At 41.1% G+C, this 23731-nt stretch overlaps 2 protein-coding genes and 1 non-coding gene across 3 annotated transcripts; 2 read left to right on the plus strand and 1 right to left on the minus strand.

Annotated features, from left to right (window-relative positions):
• Nucleotides 1-5061: 5061 nt before the first annotated feature.
• On the plus strand, nt 5062-6663 carry LOC137782313 (protein shisa-like-2A). The gene is made up of 3 exons (XM_068571548.1): nt 5062-5243; nt 5946-6082; nt 6389-6663. Exons 1-3 carry the CDS (start codon nt 5062-5064, stop codon nt 6565-6567), a joined length of 498 nt encoding a protein of 165 aa, XP_068427649.1. The 3' UTR covers nt 6568-6663.
• A 3259-nt stretch (nt 6664-9922) lies between these two features.
• Nucleotides 9923-9996, plus strand: trnat-agu (transfer RNA threonine (anticodon AGU)). Its single transcript has one exon. It is a non-coding gene; the product is annotated as a tRNA-Thr (tRNA).
• A 5311-nt stretch (nt 9997-15307) lies between these two features.
• tmem125b (transmembrane protein 125b) lies at nt 15308-16393 on the minus strand. Its single transcript, XM_068571438.1, has one exon. It carries the CDS (start codon nt 16116-16118, stop codon nt 15414-15416), a length of 705 nt encoding a protein of 234 aa, XP_068427539.1. The 5' UTR covers nt 16119-16393; the 3' UTR covers nt 15308-15413.
• Nucleotides 16394-23731: the final 7338 nt, after the last annotated feature.

Below are 23731 nucleotides of genomic sequence, written 5' to 3' on the forward strand. Positions count from 1 at the left end.
TCGGAGAGAAAACCACCAGAGCAAGCCTCCCCTTATTTCCCACTTATTCAGCCATATAGAGCCAGCAGAGGGCCAACAGCCGCCGCCGCCGCTCCGGAGGAAAGAGAAAAGTGTTTCGGCGGCAGGTGGGCCAAGTTAGATGGATGCAGACTGATGGAGGAGGAGGTGGGATAGAGAGAAGAAACCAATGAGAGAGAAAAAGTTTAAAGGAAGAAAAAAGAAGTTGGAATTTGGTTAACTGAGGGGAACGAGGGAAGGGAGTGAAAATATGAATCGAGAGGTAGTCGTCCAAAAACAAAGGACTTCATGAGTTTCTGCGTTCCTCCTCCGAACAGCTTCCTTGATTATTCCACATGAGACTAAACGCACCACACACTCTCGATCTCTGTCTATCTGTGTGTCTCTCTCTCTCTCTCTCTCTCTCTCTCTCTCTCTCTCTCTCTCTCTCTCTCTCTTTCTCTCTCTCTCTCTCTCTCTCTCTCTATCAGACACCTCCCACTGTCTGCTAACCCCCCCCCCTCCACACACACACACATTTCTCCTGGTGGCCAACAGGGGGCTCTGCGACAGCTGGTGGTATTGTCATCAGGGTTAATACTACGATCCTATTAGGCTGTGCTGCACGACTCAGATTTAAGGCAGGATTAAAGAGCTCTTTGAACAATTGGACAGCGGATTGTTCCAGACCACAAAAAAATAGAAAAAGAAGAAGAAAAAAAAATCGCTCAAGTGATGTCAAGTAAATAAATGATCAACTTACAATCCTGGTGAGTTGCTGCCTTTTTCCACACAGGTACAGCAAACGAAGGTACACACAGAAATAAGCACTCAGACACATTTACGGCAGGCTTTTATAAATCTTTAGAACTCACACTGAAGGTCATTGATATTTCTTAGAGCTCTTCCACAGCGCTTAGCGGTCCACTACCTACACAGTGCTGAAAGTATTTATAGAATAGAGACATTTTTGTATGTAAATGGAAAGAGATGGCACACAGGATACAGTAACTTTGGGATTAATTGTATCGTTACTGTTGTTGCGTTGTGTTGGTGGGCTTTGCTGTGTGTTTGTAAGGATAAACAGCTCTTTAGGTCCATTGCAGGGTGTTTAATTAGGGCCTCTAAAGACTGCAGTCTGTTCTTCCTTCTGGTTGGGTAAAATGTTGAACAAGTTGTAGATAGCAAGACCGGAAATTACTGATATGTTCACTATTAACATTTCGCCAAATGCCACGTATATTAATATAAGTTTTAATCCGATTTGTATTACATTTTTTGTTCAAAACATGAATTTGCCGTTTGAAATTTGTTGAATTGAAATATTTAAAAAAAACAGCTGCGACTTATTACTCTGCTCCTGTACCACTGAGGAAATGGACATCGAGATGGTGAAATCATACAGGGCTCAGCTGAAATAACATCTGAATTGGACAGACAACACAAATGCACACAAGGGACAAGGCAGACTCGATCTGCGGAGCAATCTTGAGGACCTTTTTGGACTCTGTAGTGGCATTATCCGTTTCTAATGGAGTGTTCTGCTGAGGCAGCGGCATCTCGACTGCCGGCAGGAAGACACTAAACAGACATGTGGCCATAAGATCCAATAAAAGTAGTGGTAGAAAAGTGAATGATTGCTCGGCTATTATCCCTGACGGCGCTCTCTACCACTAAGCAGGACACTCTTACGGTCCTGGGCAGAGACGGGCTGCTTCCCGCATCCTTCCTTTCTGCCGCTGTCAGACTGCACAACCAACAATGCTCCCAAGATACCAAAAACATTTACAAATTCCTCCTGAATTTGTTAATTCATGTGCAATATAATTCCACTGGGCATTATCATTAATCGGTGCAACCCATGTGCAATATAAACAACCATTAAATCAATTTTTCTCATGTGTTTTAGTTATTTATTATAATCTTTCTGTGTTATTACTTTTTTTTACCTGTGTGTTGTTCATTTGCACTATCCACGCTGCTGCTGTTAGCCTGCAAATTTCCCCACTGTGGGACAAATGGAGCATTATCTTATCTTATTACAGGCTGTAACATAGGCCAAACAGTGAGCAAGGATGGCTTGTGTTTGACAAAGACACACAAGTATGCAGGAGGGATGTGAAGATATATGAACTGAGGAAGAGGACAACTAAATGAAAAACCTTGGGAGACAATCAAGAGAGGGACCATCGGAGGAAAATTGTTGAGGGATCGAGTCTTGAAGTTATGAAGACAGCAGAGACAAAAATAATACCGCAATAAAAGCAAGCCAAGATACCCAGTTCATACACTCTCAGACCTCCATCACGCTGATTGCATCGACGTCCTTCACAATGCAAACAGCTTAGTTCATTTCCATTAACAACAATGCCCCACGTGTGACACACGGGCAAAACCAGAGGCTCTCCTGTTATGTTAACATAACAAGCTTTCACATGATGGGTGATATTACTCTAATTGTAATCCCAGATGCCACATCTGCTGCGAGGCCGCTGCGTAATCCCTGACTGGGCTCCAGGATGTGATGTTGTCTGCGGCTAAAGACGGGGGACTCAGATGCCGGCTAATCGTTACTGCCATTTTTGGTCCCTGCAGAAAATGTCATTTCCAAAAAAAAAAGCCACTTTAGATGTGAATCAGAACCAGACTATTCAACGTCTCCGCATTCAACGCTGCTCCTTGTGCTGAATGAAACACAATAGATACTGGCATGGATATTAATTCCTGTGTGTTATCTTGTCCGTAGCTCTCTTATGTCAAAGCATACAACTTCAATGAAGGAGATTTGAATTCTATTTTAAATTCAGCATGAAGAATTGAGCAGAGCAGAGCGAGTGTGAAGCACATTCACTGACAAAAGGCTTCAGTTCAGGGAGTTGAATTGTGCTTTTCGGGTGTGATACTCTACTCCCACATAAATGAACACGTGATGAGACAACGGACATCAGACTGAGACGTGGACGCTGAATTTGCATGTCTGTGTGTGAAGGGTGTGAGTCATATTTATGAACAACCTTCCACAATTCCCCGCCACTGTCAAATAATCCGTTTTCTCCTGCCAATTTTTCCCTGTTTCTGGATTGGACTGGCAGAGATAATCTGGGATTAGAGCGAGCAGTCAGGCCTGGTGTGTTCTTCATTCATTTAAACAGGGCAGACATGGCCAACATCCACAGGTCATCTGCTGCATGCCTCAACATATTCCACTACATATCATCCCAGGGCAACATTTTTGCAGATTTGGGCACTTTTGCATGCTAAACTGAGAGCGAGAATGAGTGTGGTCGCCGCCTGTTGGGCTGTCGCGGTGCAGTTGATTTCATTCACAACAGCCTAAATAAACGTAGTCCTGACACACTGGCACATATATCTGACTGAGAGGAACTCTATCTGACTGATCTGATCCTCCTATCTTTTTAATTTGTCCTAAATGTTCTTTTTGTTCTCTTCTGTGACTGTCACAATGTTCCTGTGCCTGATGATGGATGACATTGTATTGAATGGCAGGAAATATCATTCTCATTGACTAACTGCTGCGTGCATCCAAAGTCTTTTTGCTCATAAATCCAGCAAAGGTCTGACTGATGGGATTCCTGTTATAGCTTTTGTTCTGACGCCCCTTTCTGACATAAAGACAATCCAGAATGTGTAAATCGAGTTGACTTGTGTGGCCGTGTGTTTCCGCGGCTTCACTGCTGAATCCGTTCTCGTCTCACCAGCTTCAATCTTCTGTTTCCTACGATTTTTTTTTTTTTTTTTTTTACTATATCTTTACCCTGTTCCCTAATTTTAAAGGATTATATTATTCATATTTATTAAGTCTCAAGCAACATTTCACACCAATGATGTTTTTTGTGGAGGAATCTGATGTAAGGAGGCAGAAGATGTTCCCCTCTGTCTCGTTATCCTGATCCTGGAGCAACGAGGTCTCATTAAAATCTCCAAGCACATTTATCCTTCTCCCTCTCCTTCTCCCTCTCCCTCTCTCCCTCTCCCTCTCTCTCCCTCTCTCTCCTTGTCTCTTCCTTCCTCCCTCTCTCTCTCTCCCTCCGTCTATCCCTCCCTCTCTCTCTCTCTCTCTCTCTCTCTCTCTCTCTCTCTCTCTCTCTCTCTCTCTCACACACACACACACACGCACACGTACACACAGAATAAGACATTTAATAGCCTGAAAGCAGAAGGAATGAAGGAGTGAATGAATACTACACTATGGCTCCAGGGCCTTACAGTAAATCCTTGGGCTGATTCGCCCTTTTGTGAATTCTACCTTTCTATCTCAACTATAGCAACAATGGTTATAATGCACCTTTTGAACTCCACAGTGTAAAAAAAACCTTGCTCCTTATCAGCTGAAGGTCAAACCCCACCGTGGATTCCTCTTCTTTTGAACGGGACCTTCAACAGACCTCAATTCTCCTATTGATAAACTTGATGCACATCTAATGTGCTTGTTCTAAAACAAGTGCACTTTTAAATAATTACAAATCAAGCACAGTCACAGAACATTTTCTTTGTTTTGTTTGTCAGTCTTCCAAAAGCAGATGTCTGTGAGCCTGACCGGTCATCCACTGCGCTCCATAATTTACTTCCAAACGAGAAATTTGCTCACAGAATTTTTTTTGCTGTTGTTTGCGTAATAGACACAAATCTATCTACCTTCATACCTCCATACTCTGCACCTACGTTTAAGCACAGTTTAGAGAAACATCAACACCAAGGCTTCGTGCAGGGGCAGAGCATCTGTTGTTGACCTTGTTGCAACTTAGAGAGAGAGAGAGAGAGAGAGAGAGAGAGAGAGAGAGAGAGAGAGAGAGAGAGAGAGAGAGAGAGAGAGAGAGAGAGAGAGCGAGAGAGAGCTAGAGAGAGAGAGAGAGAGCGCTCCAGTTTTTTTCTTATTTCAAAATTCAGACCACCGTCCTCCTGTCGCTTCTGAGGAACACTGAGTTGATGGAAAACACAGCAACTTCTCTTCCAGGCTGCGGGATCTTCTTCTTCTTCTTCTTCTTCCTCTTCACTTTAATCTCGGCATAAGAAGTGTTTTTTTTCTTCTTCTCCTGCTGCAGCATGAGCGCTGAGTGCAGCAGCTACTCCAGCGCGGACGGCGTGCTCGTGGACGCGTTCTCGTGCCCCAGACCGGGCAACGCGATTGCCGCTCTCTTCTGCTGCGGATTCAATGATGTCAAGTATTGCTGCGATGATCCCAATAGTTTTTTCCCCTACGATTACGGATACATGTGGTGGCTGAGGTGAGGGCAATGTTGGTTTCCCCTCGTGTTATTGTTCGTTGTTGTCTACGGTTTGACTTGTGCGGATGTTGTTGCGCAGTCGCATCCTTTCATGTTCAACAGGTGAGTTTTTTTTTTTTTTTTTTACTGCGACGGCAACGTTGTTAACTATCCAGGAATGTGCAGCAGCAGCAGCATCAGCAGCAGCATCAGCATCTATTTCAAACCCTGACTCTCTCATTCTCTTGTGATTAAACATTCGATCGTTTCAAAATAGTTTGTATCCATCCCAACCTTATCTTAATATACAGTCACTCCATAATGATATTTCTGGATAAAAATACATGCATAAAAGTTACCACAAGGATTCCAGGTATTTTATGTCTATATATCTATATGTCTATATATCTTCTACTCCGAAATTATTTATATATGTCTTCTCTCTCCTTGTCCCTTATTCTCCTCTTCTCTCTTCCTCTTCTACCTCTGAGTTGCTTTTTTAAAAAAAATATATTTTATTCCCCTCTCAAATTGTTCTCTCCTGTCCACTCCTCCTTCTCTTCTCTTAACTTCTACTCCTTTTGTCTCTGATTTTCCTTTCCTTTCCTTTCCTCTGCTCTTCTCCTCTCTTCATCTCTCCCATCTCCTTGTCTTCACTCTTCCTGTTCTCCTATCTCCCTGTGTCCTCTCCTCGTGTTCTCTCCTCGTCTCCTCTCCTCTCAGTATCGGCGCTCTGGTTGGTCTTTCCATTGCAGCAGTCGTCCTTCTTGCATTCCTCATCACTGTATGCGTCCTCTGCTACCTCTTTATCGCCACCAAACCCAGTCGTCTTGACAACGGCCTACCCCTCAGAGCACCAGGTTAGTGTGTGTGTGTGTGTGTGTGTGTGTGTGTGCTTTCCTAAAATGTCATTCAATTCAGTTTAATATGCATTATTGATATTGACATGACTGTAAGAAGGCCAAGACACTAATTAATGATGGGATTATAAAGACTCTTACTGGAAAAGGAATGCTCATTAAAATGTGCTCTTATTGAAATCCTTCCCATTCAGAGAAAATTGCAACAATTTTTAGGTCTTAAATGACCCGTTCTCGTTTAGTGTCTGCGAGGTGCACAGGACAGATCTTAAAATAGTTTGCCTCTGCCTTTGTTCTTTTCAGCAGATCCCAGTGCCGGTCCTACTCCTGGGAGAGCGACCTGTGTCTCCGGTCCGCAGGGATTTAGAAAACTCTTCCTGAGCAGGAAGTTGGATTGTGATAACCAGCCGCCAGACCCCGAGATCCTGTTCCAGAGGTGTTTCTCCGCTACCGCCATCGGCATGAAAGTGGAAAATCCTACATAGGCCGCTGACAGACATAAAAAAAAAAGGTTAATCAGACCAGAGAACAGTCAGTGACCCTGCAGGCGGCCTTTGTTCACAGGGGGCGGCTGGGACGCGAAGAGGAATGGTGGCAGCCAAAAGGTCATTGAGGTTAAGGATATTAACTCTGGGTGTGCACAATGAAGGCTCTGAAAAACCGTGCTTCAATTTACCACACTGAGCTCTCTCGTGCTTGTGACTGCAGCGTTTCAACACGCAGCACTGTGCAGCAGTAATCCAGAGCATATGGAACTAATTATCTACCATCTTGGAAGAGACTAGTGTGTTAGTATAACTGGGAAGCGTAGTGTTTCTACTCAGGATGTTCAGTTTCATGTGTGTCTATAATGTTGTGTGGCGAAAAAAAAAGAAATCCAGATCAGCTTTTGCTTTTTAGCTTTTTCCAATAGTGATGGAAGATATATATGTATTTGATGTATTCGAAACTTTGATCTGAAGTTATTCAGTGTGTATTTCCATATGAAGGTGAATGTTGTTTTTTAGGACAAACACAATGCATTTTGACCTTTTTCACTCTATTTTTTTTAGATAATTCCAAACTAACCAACTTAAAGGATACTTTATCATTTTTTTCAAGCTGGTCTTGTCTTATACTGTTTTACTACAGACTTGGAAATATGAACTGCCCTTAAAACACATCTGGTAAATGGCATTATTACACTGTATAACTTGCAGTGTCATCAAAAGTTACACCATCATTTTAGCTTGAGCTATATTGCTTCACAGTGTTACTTATGAAGGCAGAGGGCCTCGTTCTAGGTTGTTATTCACGCTCATTATAATTTCTCTGTATGTTAAATTGTAGTTATTCCAGCACTTCATTCTCTCTGCAGCTCATTCTAATGCTGCGCTTCTCGTTGTCATGAGTCGAGACATGCTACATGGAGGAGCAGTGGGCGGAGGCGTCCTTCAGTGAGACACTGAGCCCCAAAGCTGCATTTCTGTCTATGAATCTATGGATCGAGGCAATTCCTTCTCAAAATATTCAAGTGCCCTTGTTTTTGTAACTTCTTGCTTCAGCGTTCATTAACCCATTCAAAGAGTCTTGTACTGGTGAATACATTTTGCTTGTATATTTGTTGTAAAAAAAACAAACACAAATTGTTCTTAGTTTTGAATGTCAAAATCTGTTTTTTTTTGTTTTTTTTACAAAATATCAACTGCTGCCATATTTGACAACGGTCTGGGGGAATTAAGTTTCTGTTATTGATGAATTTGTAAATGTCAGCACAAAGCTGTGCAGTAAACAACTGTATTATGCACACGTACATTTCAATGGATGTAAGTAAGAGAACAAAAAGGCTGCGGGTTAAAAATATATATTCACATCATGTCCCAACGTACATTCCATGAATGTGCAAAGTGATTTATTGATACAGTGCTTGAAAGAGCATCAATAAAATGTGAATCAAAAGACGTTTTCTGATTTTTATGCAGCGATGTTGATCTTTACTGAAAGACGGTTCAAAATCACCAAACTAGTTACAGCTAAAGATGAGTTAAAAATCATTTATTAAATTTAAGGTTTCTCTAACGCTAAGCTGGTGTTGGTCGAGTTTGTGTTAAACACATCCAGCTGAGCTCCTCTGATAATAAACATTTTTTTCTATCTCTTTTTCCCTGCACTTTAAAGCCGCCATATTCTCGTTGAATAGTTGAAAAGGAAGAGATTAGTCGGATCAGTGTGACTGAATGTCGCATGTAGTTCTGCGTTTGGTTCTTGATCTTTCTCTGCAGATATAGAGCCTTCTGAAAATGTAAAGGTGCAAGAAGTTTGGTATAAAGGTTGACACTGACAACAAAACAGCTTTGATCACACATCACAGTATGATCTCACTAGCCTTCGGCGTGTCATTAAAACATTTTGTTCCTGTGCTGGTGAATATACATGAGGGTATCTGAAGTGCCTGAAAATCCACAAACTGCGAAACAAGAAAACCCAGTCCGTTTTTTTGCGGGTTGCACAGATCAGAAGACGTGATTTAACAAGACGTTCAGATTTAGCTCCTCGTGAAGAGACACGCCCCTTTTAGTCCACCACTCTGATGTACAGTGATAGGTGTATTGCCATCTCTCTATTACAGGTTCTTACTATCACACAACGGAGAACCAGCCGTAAGATTATAAAACCAATGCAGGAGATTGAAGGTTCTGTAATTTATCGATACACCGCTCACTTATCTTTTTGGACATAATTAGAACTGTTCATCACAACTTTTATATTTGTGAACAAATGGCATTCAATACAGTTATATTCAGAGAGATTGTATGAGACACATAACATGTCTTTTGCATGTAACCATGTGACCACGTTCTTGTAGAAACCCCAACATATAATTGTAAACCTGAAAATGAGCATACTTTTTTCTCATAACGACAATAATCTAATGTGTCCTCTCATAATGTTTCCGCTCAAGCACACTGTAGGTTTGTAATCACCAATGTTGTTTAGCTTCAGTTGTGGGTCTGACAATGACCGCGACAGAGAAAGCTTAATGGATTATAATTGGGTCATTCTAGCAGCACACTAATATGCACATAAAATACAAGTTGTATTTTTTAAATAGAGACACTTGAAGAACCTCCTGCAGCATCTATTATGCTTTCAATTACATGCATGTGTTCATGTATCAAGCTACGGTAATGATAGAGTGATGAGAATTGGCATATGGAAATTGCAGTGGTATGCAAATTAATATGCATTAAGCTCTTTGCATATGTCTGACATTATGGCAGGACTGGGAGCAGGCCACTTAAGCTGGGTCGGTTCTGGTTTATAAACAATATGAGCGTGTCAAAGCTCTAAACTGTCCCTCACGACACCAATTAAATTTGATTAATGAAAAAACAGATGAAATATTGACATACAAAGAATGTAGGTCATCATAAAAACACAACACAGTAATGTAAATTACTGTGTTGTGTGGGCGATGCAGAGTAAATGTACTTTTTACAGTTTCTGATCAATGAACATTTTATTCTTGAACTCCACTGTATCTAATTTCAATCTATTTCCATCAGTTTCAACAGTCTTTTAAATAAGATCTATATCATAACATGTAAAAAGATACCACACCACAAGCTCAAGTAAAAATTACGTATTGTGTAATAAAGTATTGTGACCACAAATCAACTTCCTTTTTTTTTTTTTTTTTTTACATTAAATGTAATCTGGGGTTGAATAAAGTATGAATGCACTATACACAATTTAAGAAGCGCTGTCATTAAAGGCTTCTTTGCTAGTATTATTAGTAGTACAGCTGCTTAATTATTTAGAAAAGTTGGGACTAATCAACGACGTAAGGTCACATGACATGGTGCTGTGGCTTAGTTGGTTAAAGCGCCTGTTTAGTAAACAGGAGATCCTGGGTTCGAATCCCAGCAGTGCCTTTTCCCATGCGCCTTTCAGCAGCACTCTGCGCCTTTATTGATATGAATGGATTCAATTTATATATATATCACAAATAAACTTTCTTCTTCTTAAAAGCAGAGAAATGTTCAGAAAAAGAAGGGAGTGTCGCCTTGCTTTTCTTTCTGGGGATAAGATTAAATAAATCCTTTATTAGTCCCACAGTGGGGGAAATTACAGGATTACAGCAGCACTGCTCACAAGTTAATACTATTTAAAAAATCAAGTCATATAAATAAACAGTAGAACGGTAATAAAACAAAATTATGGAATGAAAATATACAGATGGAATAAAAGAATTGTATCAAAATACTTAAACATACTTAATTGTAGTAGATATTGCACCAGGAGATGAATTTAATGGTTCAGAGTGCTCAAGTGATTTGTGTTCACAAGTGCTCAGGGTGGGTAGTCCGACGCCCCTGGACGAGCAGGGGAGGGTCTGCAGACAGCTGACTTCTTTTGAACTCTGGGTGCAGACAGGAGCGGAGAGTCCTGATTGGGCAGATCAGACAAGTAGGAAGTGGGCGTGTCGATTTACACTCAGAGGCAGTCTGATCTGTTGGGATGGGGAGCCAATGAAGGGAAGTCACAATGTGGGTGACATGGTGAAAGCTTTAGTTGCAGTGTTCTGCTCCACTTGAAGTCGGTTAGTACTTGCCTGGGGCAGGCCTGACAACAAACCCATACAATGGAGACCAAAACTAAAGTCATGAATTAGGGTCTCTGCAACAGCCATGGAAGGAAAATACAGATTTTTTCCGCTACAATGTGTAAAATAGCTGCAGTTTTTGAAAACATAAAAGCTGGTATTTTTCTGAGTTTTGAACTCAAACATCTCCACTTCACTCTTTCCTGGTGTTCTTACTAGTGTCTCACTAAAGGACACATCCAGTCACTGCTCCTCCGTGAAGCGTTTCATCACAGGTTGAACAATTTGTATACACAGAAAAAATTAAGGTTGTTGAATGTTGAATAATGATAAACCAGAACGAAGCCACCTGCATTCATGTCAGTGCTCATTTGAAGAGGCCCAATGATGAGAAATAGTTCAAGAATGTATTTTTCTTCAAGTGAAGCATTGAAAAAACAACATTTTTTATCTGAAGTATTTTCATTCTGTGCGCATACGGCATGTCGACTACATGGACTGCTCCTGTTTCATATGTGTCTTATGTGATTATAGTGACACTATCTGGCCTCAGAGCACAGATGCAACAATGGTGACAGTTTAGCAAAAGGCTTCATTTGTCCATGTCGCTGAATTCTTATTTTTTTTTGTATAGACACTAATGGCTTTTATTTTGAAAGAGTAAATTGTAGAAATATCAAGCACCTTGTAGTAATACTCACAATTCTAGTTTTCACTCCTGTGAAATAGGAATTGAGAGGAGAAATGGAAAACCTAATAAAGTTACTCATTAACATCTCTGTCTTAAGGCCGTGTTACCGGAAGGGTGATATTATGGTATGTCCTGCAACCTTTGCTCCGCAAGTCTCTACATATTTTCACAAGAGGAAGACAAAAACAGCAGTTAAAAGTCAAGTGGAGGTGACACAGTACATCCACTCTGTCAGTTTTCGTATTTAGATACAGGTAAGTCCTTTTAGACTTATGTGTGTGTGTGCGTGTGTGTGTTGTTGTTGTTGTAAATTGTGTAAATTGACAGTATGTGTACGTCTGTAATGTAGGTGAGACATTATGGGTCTGTTGTTGTCCTATGACTAGTCATAGTCATAGGACACAGCTAACATGACACCTGCGTCACCAGATGCATGTTTTATTTTGCGAGTGGAATGTTGCCGAAAAGGAAATACATTCAGCCAAACTATGTGGTATGGATATGCTGTATTTCTGCTCTCTAGATTTAGGATTAGCATCTGTACAACTAAACATAGTTAATTAGTAAGCGGTTCATAATCATGGACATTGGCCCAGACCTGGAAAATCAGCTCTCCTAAACCATGTGACTTTTTCCTGTGTGAAAGGGGAATACCTAAACACAAAGATTAAGGTTTTTGTTCAAGTTCATTTGTTTTATTGGTGGGTGAAGGCACCTGCTCATGGATTATGGATTCGCCAGCTTTTTAAAACAAACTCTTACTCTTATTGCTGATATTCCAGGGTTCTGATTACCCAAAACAAAAGGTTGTGATCATTAACGATTATATCAACAATGGTGATGTATCACTATGTAGATCTCAGGGGCCAAACAGCGACCAACTGTCGTCCAATCGTTTAATAGTTAGAGATGAATATTATCAAGTAAATTATAACTTTTCTTCAGCTTTCGGCAAAGAAACCAACTCTGCTTGTCACATCTTTATATGAAACGTTTAGATTTACATCTTCCATTCACATTTGGATCGTCATTTTTTAAAAATGTTTTCTTCGGCCATGAACATAAAGCAATATTGGTGTTTGGTTATTTCTGCTCGTTTTAACTTTACTTATTTACAGATTCACACACATCATCATACGACGGTCACTCAGGCCATGCACTCGTTTGAAAGTGTTAAGTTATAAGAACACCAGATACCGACATAGTACACATAAACTGACATAATATTAAACATTTAACTGTTCAGTAGAGTTGTGTAGTATAGTTAAGTGAAAATCTTTCTGGTCTAGAAACACAGATTATCTGACAGTGTTCGGCTGTACTGTTTTGTACATGACTCACAATCAAAAAGGTTTGGACGCCGCTGATGTAGAAGGTAACGAAAGTCTAAGCAAATCTTCAAAATCCAATGTAGTAAACAGTGTAAATGGAATTACATTTTATGAAAGGAAACAGAAAACAGAAAAGACGGTATCTAAAATAAAAAATGTGTCGAATCAAATCGGAGCATGTTAACCCTCAAATGTTCCATCGTCAGTTTCAAGTGTATCGATAGCAGCAAGACACTGGTTATTAAAGGTTTATTGGCCTTGAAATATAAAACATGTTATCCTCACTGCAGGTGTCAGGACATTTCATCAGCCATACATTACCACACCACTACAATACTGACAATACCATGTGTACATTGTTGGTTGCTCTGATTGTTCCTCTCTCTCTACAATGGCTGCGAAAATATCTCTTCCTGATGCAATACAAGGGATGAGGCATGAAATCCCCAAGTGGGTATATTTTTTTTCCCCTTGGCGTTCCCCTGCATAGTGTTCGCTGATCTTAGGTGTCACATATTTTCTTTGTAGGCAACCCCCGCCATTTCCATCCCATGATTCTCAGTTGATGTAATCGCTTCATGACTTGCTCTCCCCTCAGGACGCAGAGATGGGCCGGGGGAGCTGCATCCTCTTTGTGGTGTTCATTCTCTGTGGAGCTTTTATCAGAGAAGCACATCAGGCCACTATCTCAGATGTCGGGGCACACGAAGGCCCTCAGAGACATCTTCTGATGGAGTTAGAAGAAGACGCCAACAGAAACAGTTCTGCAATTAAAAGTAAGATCAACTTTACCGTCATCCAACTATTTACAACCAGGTGTGTTGGGGGAACTTTGAACTCTATAACTCCGCTCTTACAGGAAACAGCACTGTTTGTAGATGCTGTAAAGTCTTTTTTTTTTTTACTGCTGTGTACCCAGAGGCCGTCGATCCAGCCGAGAGCTCAAAGTCGCTGGCGTGGTCCTATATGGCTGCAGGACTGGGCACCGTCCTCACCATCTCAGTCCTCATCGTGATGACCGTCAAGTTTCGTCTCTTCCATCGCTTTTTGGCCAGCTACAGACACTCCCTGCTCCTGGAGGCCGACGGCGTCAGCCAGTACGGCCAGGACGAGCCGCCCTACCCGCACAATGAGTTTGGTCAGATGGGTGGGACCGGAGGCACGTCCAGACGGCCGGACGATGACGACGACGGCTTCATCGAGGATAACTACATCCAGGCCAGTGAGAAAGAAAGGGCCGAGAGATGCGAAGAGGAGGAAGATGAGGAGGAGGAGGAAGACAGCGACGATGATCTTGAGTTCACTATAGCGTGATTAGATGAAGGGAGACTTCGTCAAGCTGATTGACAAATAAGATGAAATAATTGTTGCGATAGAGGAAGGAGATTGTGATTGACAGTTGCCAGAAAAGCAGTGATTGCAAATCTTACACCTTCCATATGAACACCTATAAGTGAGTTCACCTAAAAAAAAGTCTCATGTTGTTTAATTTAAAAGAAAAGTAAATAAAAAGAAAAGAGAGAAAGAGAGGCGGAACCAATTTGTGAATCAGAATTTCTCTTTTTTTCTGTTAAAAAAAATATAAACAGACGTAGATAGAATTTCTGAAAAATGTTACTGCTTGTCTTTGAGTACAGTTGTACATGTTATACTTAGGCTGGGTGCAGGATCGCTGATTCAGTGAATGAAAAGAGACGATCTTGCACATTAGATTATATCTCTTCAACCCTGATTGGACTGAGGCAACGTTTTGACGACTGTTTTTTCATTAGTTTTGTCCTATTTGTGTCTATTTTCCCAAAGAAGATAAGTAAAGTCTTGCTTGTTTGTACCTGCTAATGATACATGTTGATAACCTAAACTATTCATATTCAAGTGTCGAGTGTTTGGTTGATTTTATTTGGCTGTGAATCAATAAAGAGGGAAACAAATTGAAACCTTATAATTGAGTTTGTAGTCTGAATGTGCAGAAAGTTACAAAATACAAAAATCAGTGCATTTCTGTATATTAAATAAATAATTCCCTTGGAAATGTACTTTATAAATACATTATGTTTTATTACATTGGATGTCAGTGGTACGAATACAGAGAACTTATCCAACACAGGGATGTTTTGAAAAAAAAAAGGAAAAAGGTGTGAAGTGCTCGGAAGTTACAAACGTAATGATGATGCTCTTTGAAGAGGAACACAAAAGTACGAAGAAGTCGAGAGGTTGAAGTCTTGAATCAGATGTCTATTTCATGCATAGACAGCGTCGACATGTTACCAAGGATACCCAGCTCTTTCCGATTAAAGGATTTTCAACTGTTGGCCAGAAGAGTGTCTTTCTTCCCTTTTGAACACTCACTGAGTCTTTCTTTCCCTCCATAATTACTCAGATGCATCACAATGGTGTATTCAGACAGTAAAGAATGAAGACGATGTGTCCTTCAATTACAGTAATGATTGAGTCATTGATGAAAATATGCTTTTCATTTACAAACTATTTTGCAATACTCTTCTGCGGAAGTTTACTTGTACAAATTGTTATGCAAATGAAAACAAAAAGACTGTAAAGATACCCGAGCAGCTGAGTAGCCCAAGACTACTCATGCTGTCCAGAATGTATCTCTGTGCTTCACTTTCTTTTCTTTACAACTGCTCAACAATTTCCAGAAAAATCTTTCATTTCACAGACTCTTTGATCCTTTTCCTCTGAATGAATTTGTTCATTTTAGTCCGTTCAGATCAGGCTGGTCCGGCTGGAGGAAGTCTCTCTCTGGGCCTGACTCATCTGTCCCGCTGGGACACTGAACACCCTGGCAGTTCGACCCCCCAGCCTCCTCGCTCTGCTCAACCTCAGCATCATCCTCCTCCTCTGCTCCTTTCTTCTTTTCAGGAAGACGATCACGCCGTATCCCCCTACGGCTAGAGACATGGCTGCCCCAGCAGCCATCAGCACCAGGCTGGACACCAGCATCTCCTTGCCGTCGTGACCTCGGCCGCCGATTGTGGCCACACAGAGAAGCACCGTCCCACAGAGCGTCACCGCCAGCCCCACGGCTAACATCAGTGCCGGGTCAGCCCTGCCGCCGCTCTTCAGCTGGTCGATCCTACGCCAGCTGTGCACACAGTTCATGTCCTGGACGGCAGAGCTGAGAAGCTGCTTGAGCAGAACGGCCAGGGCCAAGAGACAGAGGGTCGTGCCCACTCCCAGGCGCCACTCCCCGGACAGGCTGGTGGTGGTGAAGAGGAGGCCCACGCCGCTGAGGCCAAGCCCCAGTATGAGGGCCACAGAGGCACAGTAGCACAGCAGGGAGCGCCGTGGCTCTCTGGACCACCACAGCTCCACTTGGTCTTCCAGGACACGTCGCTGCAGCAGAGTGGGGTCCAGGAAGAGACCCGGGGGGTGACGGAGAGGGTGGCGGGGCTGGTAGAAGGTCTGCATGGCAGGTACTGGAGGTCGGTGATCACAGCTCAGCCAGCCCCAAACCAGACTGGCACCTCGCGAGAATGTGCAGAAAAAGAGGATTTTCTATTCACCACGATGTATATTCATCTCATCTTCTGTGAAAACGTACTCGTTGTTATATTACTGTCAAATGTTGCTGTCCATCCTTCTGCATCCCATCACGCAATTCTAGTCAAAGAATCACAAGAGCTGGTGTCAAAGATCCGACAGTTGTTGGGTCTCGTTGCTTCATCCTGGAGAAGAGATCGTACTTCACGTAATCCGGCTTCAAGGAAAGTTTTCCAATGATGACGTAGTCAACTTAATTAGCTCGAGCTCTCGGGTATGAAACTCTTCTCAGTGTTGATGGTAGAATTATCTTGACCTCTTGCTGGAGGCAAAGCAACAGTTAAGACCCCAGCCACAGAGAAGCAGGGGATGCCGCTGTAATACTCACTGTCAGTCGAGAGGGGATGACGTTGTTGACATTGTGGCTGGGCAGCCGGTCCATGTGGCCACTCATGATCACCACAGTGACTGTACTAGCGTCACACATTGCTTACTTTACATTCCCTCCCCCAGTGCCAGGCAGAACAGAGGACCCCCACCCACCCTCTCATCACACGGGAACACCAGCTCGTCTGGATGAGTGGGGGAAAAAGGCAGGTCACAATAGCAGTGTTGGATCATGGTTTGCACAGAGATTGGCGACATTGTTCACCATTCCCCCTCACAGACAATGGGGCCGACCGGCGTACACAATGACGGTGCTGCAGGAGGCGGGCGGTGGGGTCTGTGAGCCGGGGAGGGGGGGGGGGGTGTTGCATTGCTGTTGGGCTGAGTGATGTCAGCGAGTAGTGATAATGGTGTTTCTGTGATCCTAACGATAGCGTCATTCACACATGAGGCTGTTAGATTATTGTTAGGCCACAGTGAGGGCTGCCTGTCCTCAATGAGACACTGACACAGGCCTGCTGATCCGTGTCTTCCAGTAAGCTAATGTTGCTCTTCCTAAGGCTTCTTCCTGTTTTTTCCCCCTTGTTAAAGTTAAAACTATTTTTTATTTGTGATTGTGGACTGTACCGTAATGTCTGGTGATGTGATTACTTTATGATGCTATGTGCTCAATTCATCCTTTGAATCTTTTAACCTTTGAATATCAACGTTGAATGAAACTATGATCTATGACTAGTTAAGTTCATCCACATTTTCACTTTGTTTTAAAAAGTAATTCATTTAAAAATGAATAACAGTCATAAACAAAGTGCTGACACCGATTTCTTATATCTGATTCATGGTGTTGAAAAAAAAATGTATTATTGTAAAATTGCTTACATCTACTTTACTTCACTACTTCATCCAGACAACTTTATTGAAAGGACTTTATGGCATAACTGTGTAAGAGCCTGACATTAAACTCTCAGCGACATCATTTGTTACAATGACCCGTATTTGAACATGTGCTGAAATGTGTGTTGAGTTGGTGACGATCATTCTATCCAGGAAAGGATTTTGCGTCCAATGGAGTTAAAATAACCCACATCAACCTCAAGGTGGCGACAAGTAACCATGTTATTTTGTAGCCATTGATAAAGCGCAGACACTCAAATGAAGACCCGAGGAAGGACAAATGTATGTATATTATAAAAACATACTATTAGTTATTGACAGTACAAGTGTCTACTGTCCAAAACATTTTGACTATTTATTTGAAATAAGGCAATGACTCCTGTAGCAGTGCGCCCTCAAACCACCATAAAGATTATATATATATACTACCGTTCAAAGGTTTGGGGTCATCCAGACACATTTTCACTTTCTTCTCAAGTTCTGGGATAGAATAGCCTTCATTACTAAGAACAAGAGTAGACTGGCGAGTTTCACATGAACGTTTTCTTTTTCCGGCCACTTTAAGAGTATAATTAAACCCACAAATGTGATGCTCCGTACTCGACACCACTGCACAAGGCTTCTCAAGGGTTTTCTAATCATCCATTAGTCTTCTAAGGCGATTAGCAAACACAATGTACCATTAGCACACTGGAGTGATAGTTCCCTATGTAGATAGTTTATTAGAACCAGACGTTTCCACCTAGAATAATCATTTACCGCATGAACAATGTATAGAGAATGTATATTAATTTATTGTTATCTTCATTGAAAAAAACAGTGCTTTTCTTAAAAAAAAAGGACATTTCGAAGTGACCCCAAATGTTTGAACGCTAGTCAATATTGACTAGTCAACGCTAGTATATATATATATATATATATATATATATATATATATATATATATATACATATATATATATATATACATATATGTATATATATATACATATATGTATATATATATATATATATATATATATATATATATATATATATGTATATATATACATATATATATATATGTATATATATATACATATACATATATATACATATATATACATATACATATATATATACATATATATACATATATATACATATATATACATATACATATATATATACATATATATACATATATATACATATATATACATATACATATATATATATATATATATATATATATATATATATATATATATATATATATATATATATATATATATACAAATAAAACAATATTGACTTGATTCATATAATTTGGCCAAGAAAAAAAAGTTCATATATACAATTTGTCCCATTTACCTAATATTGCCTCAACAGTACAGTTGTTTAAAACATCTGTATTCCAATAGAAAAGGAGTGGTGTTGTTGATAAAGCGTTCCACCTTTAGAGGGCAGCAGCATCTAAGTTTAGACTACAACGTGTACAGTACATGCAGTGCTAGAAGAAGTACTCAGACCTTTTATTTAATCAGGCAGTCCTATTTTACACATTTAGTTTCATACTTGGTGCGTGGAAGTAGGATGAAATTCAGCTTCAAGGCCTAAACAAGTGATAATTGGTTCTGGTTGCGATAAAAAAAAAAGTGGGCTGCGTGTTGAGCAGAAATAACGGCCTCCACAAACCTGCAGCAGTTGGCTCTTTGCTTTCGAACAAATGAATGTTCAAGAATGTCTCATGGAGAGATTCGTATGAACGGTTTCTCATTCTGGCCTGACACTCCAGCAGCTGATCTCTCTGACAGGTGCACCATCAAACAGAGAAGATGAACTAATCTCAGGGCTGCAGACCACTGGGTGAGACAAACAGGGCTTGTGACAAGAGTATCGCTGTTCCAGTTTCCTCTCCACCAGCTGGTGAAAGTTGGGAGGAAGCAAACGTGGCTCTCTCATCTCTCAAAAGCAGCTGTTGAGGTGTTCTCGAGCAAGGTACAAAAACCTAATTGCTTCAGTGCTCAGAGGCCATGGGTGGCTAGCGACTCTGTAACTGCAGCTGTGTGTATGCAGATCCGAGAACAGCTGGGGGGTAGAGGGTGGAGGGGGAGACAGCTCGGCAAATGCTCCCTAAAGTTTAATTAAATAAGAAATGTGGTGGCGAGAAGACAAGTCTCACTATTTACTGAAATGCTGCTCACGTGTAAAAGGGACTGCTTTACATGATTGATGTGACTGTAGGGATGGTGGAAACCGCTCTTGAATTCAGAGCTGGATGCTGTGACAAATGGAAAGGAACTGCTGCCAATTTCTGAGGCCCCTGACAAGATGGACACACTCGGCAAACACAGAGAAACCTTTCCAATCCGGAATTTTTATAGCCTTAGTTTAACCAGACGCCACTAAGGCTGAGATGTGTCGTGAGGTGATTTCATATCAGTAACGTCACTGATCTGTAAACAGACTGTCAAAAAACCTTGAGGGATAAGGGATTTTGACGTGGCGCGCTGCACCCTGCAAGATAATATATATTTCAACTGCTGCGTATCAATTTGTGAGGAAATGGACAGCTATTGCGTTGCATGTCACACAAACCTCCTCTGCCAGGTTGACGCCAGCTGGTTTTGAGCGCTCGACAACTATTGGACGGTTTGCCGTGAAAATGATTCCTCTCCTTCGTGTTCCCCTCTGGATGAAATGAGACAACGCTGGTGAACCCGAGGCTTTTAAGCTGGTGCACCTTGTAAAAATTGTCTTTTTTTTTACAACCTTGGATTCTAATCAAAGTCTGTAAAATTAACAACATTCCCTTCAGTCTCAAATACACTTTTGTTGTTGTGCTTGTTCGCAAATGTTACATGCTCAACGAAGATGGTAGCAAGCATTACCTGCTAATCAGTAGCATATTAGCATTGTGATCGTGTTAGCATGATGAGCGCCACTGTGTGTCTTGTTTTTACTTTGAATAAATGTATAAGGAGTCTTGCATTTCCTTAGATGGTCAAAGTTTTTAACCGAGCGAAACATATTATTCTACTTCCTTTTAGTCTTTTTTTAAAGTTTTTTTGTGTAGATACCGTTTGCCACAGTGGTTTTTACAGTTTGGACTAAACTCCAGCAGTTTCCTGGGTTTTGAAGGCCTACAAGTCAGGATGTTTGACAGTAAAAGAGCACTGGGCACCGAGACCAGATGAGAATCTGCTCTCATATATTTTCTCGTATTTGCATATGTCAATTGATTGAACTACTCTCTCAGATATACTCTGGTTAATCCCCAGGGTGCTATAAGCATTTCTCATGACTCACTCATCACATCAAATTGACTGTAAATTCAATTTAGTGTGTGCTGTATCTGATGGATTAGAATTAGCAAATAAACCAAAGACGTTTCTGGTGCTAAATCAATTGCTTTAATTTTTCACCTGAGCAAGGCAGATGATGCACAAACGATATCACATACTGTAAATTCCCTTTTATGTATATATATATATATATATATATATATATATATATATATATATATATATATATATATATATATATATATATTTACAGTGTCTGTGTAAAATTCCTGGACGGATTAGAATCAAAATGTGTTGAAGACAGGTCACATATTATATTTCTGATGTACAGATTTTCAGCCGACCAGTCTTGATTTAACACCTGTTTCATTCGGTCTGCTCCTTCGACCTCATTCTTGCTCGATGGTTGCGATGCAACCATGACAACAGGCCCCCAACTCTTTTTTTCTTTCCTCTGTGTCATGGCTTTATTGGCGGTGAATAAAGGCAATATGCAATGTGTGACTATATGTTGAGGTCGGGGGGGTCGAGGGGGGGGGGGGGGGGATTAAGTTATCCTACAGCTTTTCTCCATTAAAATGACTGATTACGCTGTCAGCAATGGTCGCGGCCTAGATTTGAAAGACAGCTTTGTTTGCTCTGGCTGGAAGCCAGCAGACCTTGTAAACCACCGATACTCTCTTATCTGCAGACGAGTGTTACCTCATTGTGTTTATAAGAGCAATAACGCTGGAGTCTGCTTAATGAAAGAGGTACAGGGGGGCCTTTTCCTGTTGCTGCTGCCACTGAGAAACCATATAGCCTGCGGTTCACCTTAGCGTAATTTGCATATAGATGAGAATCACATCATATTATTGCACGCGGGGTATATTAATAATGGGGTTGTTGAACAGGATACAGTATTGTAGAAGAGACATGTGTTGATGCTCGAACAGGTGGAACCCAGAGCGCTGGTTTCTGCCTCACTGAAGCTATATTGTCCCTTGAGTTTCACCTCCCTCTGCTCTCCATCAGCAATACTTTCTGTCTGTCTCGTGTTTACGTCCATGACGGATTTAAGAATATGTTTCGTGTGGACCCACTGCCAAGTCGCCGAGTAGCATTTTAGCGAGCTACTTTTCGAAATTACTCCAGCCAAAGTGAACACAAACACACCACAGGGACAGCAAATTGCTTGACCTTCTGATCCCTTCATATCTGCTCCTGCTAGTCCACACCGCTGTCCCACTATTACCAGGTCGTCATGATCCAAAATTGATTTCACTGGCTCAGTGGGCGTGACATGGACAACCCCAGGACCCACTTTCTTTTTGCCTCACTCTTGCTCACACACACGTTGGTCTCGCTCACGCATTCACTCACAGTTGTACTTTATTGATAAGTATTATTAGCCTATCCTGATTGTCTGGATAAATGCTGCATTACAATGTCTCACTTTGATTGAGAATGTAATATTTATTTTGCTGAGTCACCCACCTCCCAGCAGTTGGGCTCGGTGTGCGTTTTCCTGCTGTTAGCCTTGTGTCGCTAACCGGCCATATGCACCAGATGTACCAGATAAAAGGTCACACAGCTTGTGGTTGCTTGCTGGTCATAATGGAGTAAATTCCTCTGGCAGCTAACGTGAGTGGTACAGTTGCGACAGGTATAAAAAAAACAAAGACAGCACAATATACCTATTAAATGAATATTATGGAATGGTAACACCAAACAGGCCTGACAGGAGTAATCCTAACTTCTGGTTAGTTGTTGGTCCCAGCTTCAATCGGCAGTTATAATGAATGGTTGATGAATAAACAGGTGTGTTATACAGCCTATATGCTCACATTACTCTGCTTTCATGTGTTTTCTATATCATCCTAAATCCTTAATGTTAATGTATGGACAGCATGAATTTGCCAGATTGAACAAGCATATGCTGTCTTCTTCTTCTTTTTTTTTTTTTGTTTCACATCTCTGGGGTTGACCTTCCTGTCAGAACACTATGAATTTTGGGTAATTTCCTTTGGCAAAGTCAGACTTACAGAAAGGGTGCATAAAGGGCGCAAACTGCGGTTGATCGGTTTGTCTTGAAAGTAAGATTTAATAAACCTTCAGCTTATCCGACATTGAAAGTCTCCTGTTGCTGCTTCCTCAGTTTCAGGCTGCTCACAATTTTCCATCACAGGGTTGACTGCAGCGTTGTTGCAGGGTTGTATTGCCTTTAACGACAGTTATGGACATGTTGTGATGAGTATGAGGATGTGTACAAGGTACAAATCAAGAAGAAAACATAATATAAATTTGGTGTTTTCTTTTAGTATTTTTTTATTACAAACCACCGATGTTTTTGTTTCATTTAACCTGCATATCATTTTGCAATCACCAAACTACAAAGTGGCAAAGAAAACGTGTTGTAATTTAACCCTGACTCTATATGAATATGTAAAGATCAGATCTCATGTATTTGTTGTCGGGAATTAAATTAGATCAATAATATCACAATTTCAGTGTAGCATTATACCCAGACATGTTCACTAATGTTGTTATCGTTACTTTAACTTACATTACTTGTAATACTTGGGGTAAATCCATTGCGGCCACAATAGCCCAGCCCTAATGTGTAGTATTTGTGGCCTGCATAAATGACTTGTCGCTCTGTTTTTTTCTATTCTATCATGTTCTACTCTTCTAATTTGGTGCTTTGAACAGTAGAGATGGATGTTAAACCAAGTTGCTGTTATCAGACTGATGAAAAGCGTCCAAATGGACCTCGTTTTGTCTCCAATGTCCATGATAAATGTTGAATCAAAAAAAATAAAATAAAAAGAAACAGTAAATAATACATCTATTCTAGTCTTTACTTTTCTACTCTTCTCCCCGCCCCGCGCGCTGACGTCACGCGCCGGGCAGCCAGTGAGGCGGAGGAGGGGGTGTTTCACAGCGGAGAGGCAGGCAGCAGCGTCGCAGCGCTACAACGAGAGCGGCTCTTGGG

Source organism: Clinocottus analis, unplaced genomic scaffold (assembly GCF_023055335.1).
Source record: "Clinocottus analis isolate CAN_PGR_092001 unplaced genomic scaffold, fCliAna1.0.p SCAF_11, whole genome shotgun sequence".
NCBI lineage: Eukaryota > Metazoa > Chordata > Actinopteri > Perciformes > Cottidae > Clinocottus > Clinocottus analis.

Bases quoted from the DNA above. Each gene is read 5' to 3' on its own strand.
- LOC137782313 (XM_068571548.1), top strand. From the start codon at position 5,062: ATGAGCGCTGAGTGCAGCAGCTACTCCAGCGCGGACGGCGTGCTCGTG. The intron at 5,244-5,945 runs GTGAGGGCAATG...CTCTCCTCTCAG, and splicing joins GGATACATGTGGTGGCTGAG to TATCGGCGCTCTGGTTGGTC. The intron at 6,083-6,388 runs GTTAGTGTGTGT...TCTTTTCAGCAG, and splicing joins CCTACCCCTCAGAGCACCAG to ATCCCAGTGCCGGTCCTACT.
- tmem125b (XM_068571438.1), bottom strand. From the start codon at position 16,118: ATGCAGACCTTCTACCAGCCCCGCCACCCTCTCCGTCACCCCCCGGGT.